Raw genomic sequence first — 10,091 nt, 5'->3', positions numbered from 1 at the left:
GGCCCACCGGCCGTCCTCCCCAGCGGCCAGCAGATGGCTCCCAGGCTCCCTCACCCCTTCTCCAGACGCAGGGGTTCGGCGGTTCGCGGGGGAGGCCACGAGGAGCTCCCGGTGCCCGCCGCCGCAGGCTCGCGCTGCCGGGCTCTGCGGCCAGCGCCGGGGAACGCGCCCCCAGGCTTGGGAGGCCGGCCTGGGACGCGTGCGGAGGCCGGGTCTCGCGAGGTGAGGCGGAAACGCTGGAGGAGGAGGAGGAGGCAAAGGAGGGAGGAGGAGCCGCGCCGGAGCTGCCCCCGCCCCGCTGGAGCCCGGCTGGAGCGCGAGGACACCCTGGCCCCCCGCCCCGCTCTCCCCGCCTCTCCCCACGCCTTCCGCCTTCACCTAGGGCCGTAGGTGCGGCGCCTGGAGCGGGCAGGAACTGCCAGCAGCCGGAGCCAGCCCCGCAGCCGCCCGCGCACCCGCTCCCAACCCCGCCGGGTCTCGGTTCCGCCGCCGGGAACTGCAAGGAGGCGTCATGTAGCAGCAGCCGCAAACCCACCTCGGATTTGCAACTCTTTTTTTTTTTTTTTGGTGGGGCGGGGGACGCGGCCAAATTCTATCTCCGTCCCGCCGTTTCACACCTTCTCCCGTTTGCGAGCTGCCTCTGCCTCTAGGAAATTGAAGGAGGCGGGGGAGGGTGGGGGGCCGTAAATCAGAGTTGGACCTGCAACATTCCCCGCACCTAGAGGGCCATGGCCGAGGAGAGCTCCGAGGTGCCCGGGGAGTTGATAGGTAAGAGTCACGCGGTGGTTGATTTTCTTTCTGCCTCTGCGGCCCCCTCGCCTCCACCTCCCATCCCACCTCTCCCCTCCCGCACGTTCCGGCGCCCCTGGGGTCGGAGGGGTGTAGGGCAGGGTCGCTGGGGGGCGCCGGGAAGTTTGCTCCCGTCTGACCGCTAGAAAAACTCCGTCCCAAGAGGGCCGGCTTGGGGAGGAATCGGGAACCCCGGGAGCGCTCGCCGCGGCTCGGCCGGAGGTCCCCAGCGCCTCCTCCCGCGGTGACCCGGGGTTCAGGTTGGCTGAAGACGGGGGCGGGCTGCCTGGGTCTGGGGGTTCCTGCAAGCGAGGAGAATCCTCTACAGCGGCCGGTCCCGCGTCCCCAACTCGGGAAGTCCCGGAAAGCCCAGGACACGAACGGCTGGCGAGCGCACAGTAGGTCGCCTCCGGCCCGTGCCAGGAACTCCACATCCCACCCCCCCGCCCCCGGTCCCCAGAAAACTCTCGGCCAGAGGTGCCCTTGTGACGTAGAACTTGGGGGAGGGGGCACTGCTCGGGTATAATGACTGAGCCTGGCAAGGCGTGGTTTCGCATCGCCAAGTGGGAGCGTAAGGGTTACAGGACTGACGCAAACTTGCACCAGGAAACTGAGGGTTAATGATAAAAGCCTTATTTCGGTAATGATTAACCTGCCAATTCTCCCCGTCCCGCGTCTCGTAGGGAACCTGTATGTGGTACCCTATGCAAGGTGACCCATTGTTGGAGTCCCTTGAGGGTTTTGCGGGGGATGTGTGTGTGAATATTTTGTCCTGGGGTTTAACTTAATTATGTAGAGGGTTAACGTGGCAGAGCTTAAAATGAGGTTTTGGGGAAAGAGTGTTCTGAAAACCAAGCGTTTAAGCTTGTGTGCGCCTGCGTGTGTGTGTGTGTGTCTGTGTAGCATGGTGTACTGTAACAAGGTATGTGTTGCTGTGTGCGTGTGTGTTTTGAGCCCCAGTGACCTGTTTCCTTACTGTATCATCCTTGGCACACTACACAGCCTACAGCTCAGAAAGATGATAGTTAATGGGTGCTGACAAGAGTTCCAACCGCCCATGCATCTGCATTTGAGGAATCTGCCCCCCTCTTTCACCTCTCAGAGCTAATACTTTGGAGGAGTTTGTGTGGGTTCTTCCACTAGCGACTGTTAACTCAGGCAGGTGAAACTTGATGTAAAGAAGCTATTGCTAGGCTAATATGGAAGATGGAAGCTTCTGGTTTTGTTGAATTAAAAAAAAAAAAAAGCCAAACTCTTGACTATATTTAGGGTATTAAAGGCCTCCCCCGCCAATCCTGAAGAGTCCACTGGGAATGAGCGGTCCATCCAGTTCTGGGAGCAGGAGATCTTACCAAAACCCTACCCAGGAGAGGAAACACGCGCCCAGAAACTCTGAAGATGCCTCCAGAGGTCCCGAGAAAGAATTTAGGGGAGGGTTTGCATCGCTGGCCTGGGGATAAGGATAACTAAAGCAAGTGGCAGATCCTTTTTTTAAAATTAGGTATCCTTGAGCCTGGTGATGAAAAGTTTAGGTAATTAAACTTTGTTATTGCTATTTAGTTGCTCAGTCATGTCCGACTCTTTGCGGTCCCATGGACTGTAGCCCTCCGGGCTCCTTTGTCCATGAGATCTTCTAGGCAAGAATACTGGAGTTGGTTGCCGTTTCTTTCTCCAGGGGATCTTCTCGACCCAGATATTGAGCCCCAGTCTCCTACATTACAGGTGGATTCTTTACCTCTGAGTCACCAGGGAAGCTGCAGTTAAACTTTAGGTTTAGGTAATTAGACAAAGATAAAGGGTGATGAAGGATAGGATGATTTTCTATTGATAGTCCTCAAAATGAATTCTTTCTGTATTTTAAAAGTTAAATTTAACCCTTATCTAAAGATGGAGTTTTTGTGTTTATCGAGCTCTGCCCATCTTACATGTCTCTCAAACAAGGGACACAGGTTTTTGTGATAGGCCCAATATTCTTCTGGGCTTTTAAGTGGTCTAATTAGCCTGGGTGAGGGGAAATTCCTGTGTCTGCTTTAGTCTCTTATTTCAGTGCTCACAGGGGTTCTCTTCTCATTTTTTGAAAATGGCAACCTTGTGAAAACCTCAATATATTTCCTTAAGCTAATCCCCCCAAACATTTAAAAAATGTGTATCTTTCTGATTATTAAGCAAATACAGGCTTTTTATTTAAAAGATTCAGAGAAGAATGAGGAGAATATATGTCACTCATGTTACCACTCCAAGATAGCTATTTTTGACTTACGACTATATAACTTTTCCTGTCTTTTTCTTTGTGTATATTTTAAGTCAATTTCACATGCTCATTTCCCACAGTTCTTTTGTAGGGGAGAGACGAGTAGCCTGTACCCGTTTTGAGTACTGATAAGATAGGAGCTGCCTAGGGAACTCCCCAGGCAGTGAGGTCCTCCATTTGTTCCCTCCCCCTTCCAACATTCCACCTCATTGCTGGACAGACTGTACTTTCTCTAGTTCTCATGCTCTTCTCTCTGCTGACAATGTCCCATCCTGCCCTCCTTCCCTCTTCTTATCTGAGTGGCTCTTCTTACCTGAGTGGCTCTTAAACTCATTGTGGTGGGTTTCTAATAAGATTTTGATCATTCCTGAATAAATACATACATATACTTGTTAAGTTGCATGCATATTTCATTGAGTGTGTGTAATCTAGGACATACCACTGAAACACAGTGCAAATAGAAGTAAAAATGCTCCTGTTTTCTTGCTGCATCCCAGTGGGTTGTATTGTACACTGCTTTGGAAACCAGTGGTCTGTTTCCTACTTCTTTGAGATTCAGGTCAGGGGTCCCCTACTCCCTGAAACCTTTGTGTGTCTTCTTGTCCACGATCTCATGGTAGTGGGTGCACATTCGTCTAGTGACATCGATCCCTGCCCTCCACTAGATTGTAAGCACCTGTGGAAGGCAGGGTCCATCTCTAGTCCAGCACCTAGTAGAGTAGTTGGCACACTAGGTATGTTTGTTGAATGTATGAATAAATCAAAATCATTATAATAGACAGCTCAGAGTGATGGGGTTATAAAGAAATTTGCTGTGCTTTGCAGAATCTAACCAGGAGGAGAAAAGGGAAAGTGTGTGCTGAGAAGTTAAGCTGGAAAAACATGAAAGGCCTTTCGTGGCATGCTGGAAGGTTTGGATTCATCCAAAAATGACTGTGAGTCGTAGTCAAACAGCACGAGGGACAAGATTAGATCTGTGGCTTTGGAAGGGCCACTTTGGTTCTGGGGGCTGATTGGTTGGAGGTGTTGGGCTAATCTCGGTGAGAGATGCTGAGACCCTGAATACAGAGTGAAGAGCAGTGCTCAGAAACTGTTTCGGAGGTGGTCCTGGGAGAATAGATGACTGGTTCCCTGAGAGAACGGTGTGCGTGCTCAGCTGTGATCTTTCCGACCCAGGAATTGAAAACCTATGTCTCTTGTGTCTCCTGCATTGGCAGGTGGATTCTTTACCACTGCACCACCTGGGAAGCCCCTGCGAGAATTGAGTTGGAGATAAAGAAGATTCCTAGCTTCATGAAGGGCTGGAAGAGGAGCAGGGAAAATCAAACTGACTTTGATTTGGGACCTGTTCAGTTTGGGGGTACTCACGGGAGGTCCTGCTAGCATTCAGCTGTTCAAGCTGGGGGCTGCAGATAACTAAGCAAAAGAGTCAAGGAATTCTTCTGCTTATGGTCTACTCACAATATAGTGCTCTATGCTACTACCTGCCTTGCTCTTCTTTTTCTCCCTGGTGTGTGAGTATCCTCTTTGCCCAGCAAGGTTATGTCATGCCTTGCTTGAATGGACTGGTATTGTATCATATGCTTTTATATTTGCCTCAGCATCTGAGCACACGTCCAAGGCACAAAGTTAGGCGTTCATTAAATACTTGGTGATTGATTACTATCAAACTTGTTAAAATAAGCAAAAAAGAAAAAAGAAATAAAAACAACCAAAAATGCTCCTTCAAATGCTCTATCCTCCCTGATGCTTTTCTCTTATTAATAAAAGAATCTAATGAATGAAACTATTCCTTTCTTTCAGAAAGCATAAAGGATGTTCTTGGCAGAAAGATAAAGATTGCGTTGAAGAAGAAAGTAAAGCTGGAAGTGAAGGGAGACAAAGTTGAAAACAGAGTGCTGGTAAGTATTAACTTTTTTAAAGTCTGAAAGTGAAAATGTTTTCCCCGCTATTGTTTTGATTACCTGATTTTCATGCCGTGCTCATTCTGTGTGTTATATTTTGTTCAGATGTTCTGATGCCCATTTTCTCCTAGGTGAGCTGGAATATTTGCCCACTGAAAGTTAAATTTTAGGGACTGAAGTTTTAAAATATATTGTCTTTCTTGAAGTTGTAAAAGTCACCCTCCTCTCAGTCATCTCCTAGAGACCATTTTCAGGTTGTTTGTTGGAAGTTGGATGTTAAAGGGAGCTTGCTTTTTCCTTTTGCTGTGGCTGAGTATCTGATCCTGTTTGAGGACTTTGAAGGAGTTTTAAAAAAAATTCATCTCATGTCAGTTTAATTATTAAATTTTCTCAAATATTATATCCATATCCATCCAATATCCACATCCATTGGTTTGGGGAGCAGAGTGCCAGCTTGATCTTTGCCCTGGTTTCAGTGCTTTCTTTGAGTCCTTGAGGGCTCTGATAAATGGTCATTTGCAACCGCTAAGGCCCGTGGCATTTCATTGGATGAAATGTAGCTAAGATGAACCCTCAGCCAATATGGGAGTATCACCAGCCTGGTATCTTAGGTATTTAGTATGTCTGCTGGTGCTGACGGAACTTGGGGGGCTCCCTCCAACTTGGGAGAGGAGCTGCTGGGGGGCTTGAGGGGTCGGCCCTTGTCGAACGCAGGATTGTCAGGGAGTTGTTGGCGCCCGAGTCGTACCTTTAGAGAGATGGAAAGTCTTCTGTGATGTTTTAATGGTTTCTGTGTTGAAATTGTGGCAAACCGTAAGCTTAGGTAAACACACCTTGTTTGTGTTTTTGTTAGAATATTCTGTTTACTCTTGTCTATCTTGCTATCATTAGAAATCCTCAAACATATGCAAAAGTAGAGAATAGTATATTGAACTTTGTATCCTTTTCATCCAGCTTCAACAGTTTTCAGTATTTCAAGAATATTGTTTTATCTCCTCCCAGTTTTCCACCCTTCCCACTTTTGGAGTATTTTAAAACCTCAAGCCTATGTCATTAAAAGAATATTTTTAATATTCTGTTTCTTCAGTTGAAGTTGCCACAGAATTTGAAATATCTTGCCCATACCAGCTGTCTTAAGAATCTTTTAAAAACATCTGACTGCCTTCCCCTGTGGATGGAAGGATTATGCTGTTTATTGATGGATGACTTCTGTTTCTCTGTGTACAAGTCAGGATGGCAGAGAAATTGAAGTGGAAAAACTTGATGGAGTGACTTTTGCCCTGCAATGAAACGTGTTTACCCAGACTGTATAATTATGGTTATCAATAGCAGAAGTGATTGGTATCATCATTCTGCTTCAGTTTTGATCAAGAGTAAATTTCCTTAAGGTATGTTTTACTTAATATTGTTTAGCCAAAGGGTAGAGGTATGTTTTGGCAGTGGTAGGGGAGAGAGAAGAAATTTTGTTCCTGCCATTTGTTGTTTTACATGTTTACTTCACAAGATGGATTCACCTTTTTACAATTTAAATATCAAGTAGTGTTTCCTGCAACAGTCTAACATGGTATGTGGTATTAGTTGGTATAAACACTATTCATCAGCATAAGAAACCCATGTCATGAGTAAAATTTGCAAAGACACGTTTAAACATCAAATAAAATAATGTCAGCACCCTTAAAAATTAGTTATGATTGGTACTTACTGTTAAGATTTTTTTGAGGGGGGAGTTCATCTTAACATTAGCTGGAGTTGATTAAGGTTATAATCAAATTACAAATGTATTTGAATTTAAGCATTTTTGTCCCCAAATCTGGAATCGAAGCAGTTTCTAGTGGCTTAGGGTAGACTTGTTTTAGCTATTCCTTACTTGCAGGGGCAAGAATTGTTAATTCATTGTTAAAAATTGTTAAAAATTGTTAATATTTCAATTGTTAAAAATTTCATTGTAAAAAATTTCATTGTTAAAAATTGTTAAAAATTGTTAATATTTCAATTCAAGGTTTGACAAGCTTCAGGTGTGAGCAAGATGGTCTACAAATTCATCTTCAGTTGTTGATTTTCTGAATTTAGAGAAATTCAGTTACTTAAGACGTTGGGGGAATCCCCTTATAACTTGTATTTCTGACTTTCTTTTGGCTGTCAGTCCAGTAAAATAGGGCATACGTGAATCGGCTTGACTCAGCATTTCTTGATTTTTATTTCTCGTTTCTTTCCCCAGTGCCCGCCTACTCTTAGCGTCCTTCCTTCTTGTAAAGCTGAGAGTGACTTGTTTCTTTGTTTTTACATTTAGAGACTTTATACTATTTCCAGCTTATTTTTCATAGAGAGTTTATTTTCATCTTCCTTCTTTTCATGGTCATGATAACTAACATTTATACAACATGCTCTGTTGAACACTTAATTATGTATTGCCTTATTTGCTCCCGCAGTAGCCCTCTGAGGTGGGCCCTACTGATATCTGCATTTGCAGAAACTTGAGATTTGGAGAAGCTAAGGAAACTTGTTTCAGGCCATTCTGCTAATGGATGACAGAGTTGGGAGTTGAACCCAGGTCTGTCTTATCCCTTTCACCATTAGACTCAAAAACCAAAACAAAACAGTCCTTCAGCTTGTTGTTTGGTGGTTGCAAACTTTCACAAAGATTTGGACTTTAGAATGATTAGAGCCCCCTGTATGGATTTGGTTGATTGCTACATTGATTCATTGCTTGGTTCCATACTTGCTGAGCATGAGCCAGACATATAGTATGTACAAGATGGACATCGACTCTGACTTCATGGGATTCAGAGCTCAGAGTCTAGTTGGGGAGGTGAGATCAACAGGCAATGCTCTGAGATGTGCTGTGAGCAGGATGACTGAAAGCACATGGGGGGAACCCCTGACCCAGGCCTGAGGGTCAGGGAAGACGTCCAGAAGGAAGGCAAACGTAAGCTACCACCCAATGGATGAACAAGAGTTACTAAGGGAAGAGAGTAGAGACATGTTCTAGACAAAACAGAATATGCCTGGAAGCCAGAGAGAGCTTAGCATGTTAGAGACATATTAAGTACAGTGGGAGCAAGAGGTACGGGGTGGAAAATGGCCCACCCTAAAGTAATTATTTTTCTTGCAGTCGGGATCAGGTGAAAATTGGGATTGTTTAAACAGGTTTCTTCCTACCACCTGTTTCTAATGACCACCACGTGAACTTTATCCTCCCCTCCCTTGAGAGGCCATAGGGCCCAGAGGTTAAGGCCTTGGACCTTGCTGCTGCTGCTAAGTCGTTTCAGTCGTGTCCAACTCTGTGCGACCCCACAGACGGCAGCCCACCAGGCTCCGCCTTCCCTGGGATTCTCTAGGCAAGAATACTGGAGTGGGTTGCCATTTCCTTCTCCAGTGCATGAAAGGGAAAAGTGAAAGTGAAGTCGCTCAGTCGTGTCTGACTCTTAGTGACCCCATGGACTGCAGCCTACCAGGCTCCTCCGTCCATGGGATTTCCCAGGCAAGAGTACTGGAGTGGGTTGCCATTACCTTCTCCGCTTGAACCTTGAGTCATGCCTGGTTCACACAGTAGACCAGCCACTTTATAACATTGTTTAGCCTCAGTTCCTTTCTCTGATGAAACAGGCCTTATAAAAGTATCTATTTGTAAATAGTTTCTTTTTTTCTATTTTTTAATTTAAATATTACTTTTTTTTTTTTTATAATGTTGTGTTAGGTGAGAAATTGCTATGTAGCACAGGGAGCCCAGTCTGGTGCTCTGTAAATGGTTTCTTTGTAGATTAACTGGGATGGATTTTAATACTGCTCAGTGCCTTGCCTAGTACATGATCAACAAATGAGGAAGCAGAAGGAACCAAAGGGTTCTGCATTCTGTTTTCCCAGTGGCACAGATGATTTCAATGCCCAATTGTTTGTGTTACCTTTAAAGCAAGATGGAAGGCAACTGATGGAACCTGAAATTCATAAGGTGTGTGCTGGTCCAATGAAATCAGAAATGGTAGGATATTCAGGGGGAGAGTGTTTTATGGTCAAACAAGTTTGGCAATCAAACATTAAAGATCAACCGGTGTCTTTACTGCAAGACTTTGACTCAAAGACTTTGGTACACTTATGTGCATAGTAGATTTCTCAGAATGAGATGAAATATACTGTCATTCTCAAACTTACATGGCCAGAAACCCTACTGACCATGGTTTGGGAAACTGGGATGGAACAGTTAAAGTGAACATGGAACAGGCTAGAACAGGCTCTCCATCATTTGGAGTGTCCTCCTAGGGGACAGTTCTTTGGCCTGTACTTTAATGAAGGGCTGTGCAGGTCTGCTGCAGGCCACACACTGGCATCTGTTTCTGTGATACTTTCCTGTCTTGGCTTTAGAGGATGTTATTAGGAAGTGATTCTATGTTAGATAGTCAGCCTTTTCCTCCCATCTGCTAATTGAATCTCCACCCAATTTTTGCAGTACCTGGACTTTTAAAAGTGGAATTTCATTTTTACACATTAAACTTTGCAGTTTTAGGTAACTGTAGATTTGCATGCAGTTATAGAAAGTAATGGAGAGAGATCCTCTGTATCCATTATCCAGTCTCCTCTGTCTTGCAAAATTCTGGGACATGACTACGGGTTGTTGACAGTGATACTGGAAAATTCAGAACATTTCCATCACCATAGAGATCCCTCGTGTTGCCTTTCAGGTCCACAACCACAGACTCGCCACTGCTCTGCCTGCTGGTAGCCAGAATCTGTCTTCTATCTCCATAATCTTGTCACTTCAAAAGTGTTCCTTAAGTATAATCACACAATATATGTGCCTTTTGGAGGTTGGCTCTTTTTGCTTCTACTTAATTGCCTGGACATTAATCCAAGTTGTGCGTGTCCATTGCATGTTTTCAGGTGTTTCTGAGGAGTAGTCTGTGGTATGGACGTACCATGGCTTGCTTACCCACTGCTCACCTACTGACAGAGTTGGAGGCTATTTCCAGTTTGTGGCTGTTAGGAATAAAACTGATATAAACATTTGTTTACAGATTTTGGTGTGAAAATAAGTCTCCATTTCTCCCTTTGAAATGCCAGAGAGCGTAATTGTGGATTTGTATAGGAATTGTCTGTCTCATTTTAGAAGAAGCTGTCATTTTTCATTTTCCAGCATGGTTATATCATTGTGT

The 10,091-nt window shown here is 45.2% G+C and overlaps 1 protein-coding gene across 42 annotated transcripts in view; it reads left to right on the top strand.

Moving 5' to 3' along the window:
• The first annotated feature begins 380 nt into the window (after positions 1-380).
• The window catches only part of CARMIL1 (capping protein regulator and myosin 1 linker 1), a 305,081-nt gene continuing 295,370 nt past the window's right edge, over positions 381-10,091 (top strand). For 19 of the 42 annotated variants that reach the window (XM_081522105.1, XM_081522092.1, XM_081522088.1 and 16 more), the window contains exons 1-2: positions 1,345-1,429; positions 4,844-4,941. Coding sequence is in view for 6 of the 42 variants with exons in the window: in XM_081522077.1 (XP_081378203.1) it covers positions 729-768; positions 4,844-4,941 (138 nt within the window). In the remaining 36 variants the exon portion in view is untranslated. Of the gene's footprint in view, positions 769-1,344; positions 1,430-3,865; positions 3,976-4,257; positions 4,942-10,091 lie in introns of those variants that run through there. The other 23 variants (XM_081522106.1, XM_081522093.1, XM_081522089.1 and 20 more) reach the window with 4 other exon arrangements.

This window comes from Giraffa tippelskirchi, chromosome 8 (assembly GCF_054371585.1).
Source record: "Giraffa tippelskirchi isolate mGirTip1 chromosome 8, T2T-mGirTip1v1.2.pri, whole genome shotgun sequence".
Taxonomy (NCBI): Eukaryota; Metazoa; Chordata; class Mammalia; order Artiodactyla; family Giraffidae; genus Giraffa; species Giraffa tippelskirchi.
This window is presented reverse-complemented; position numbering and strand designations above follow the sequence as displayed.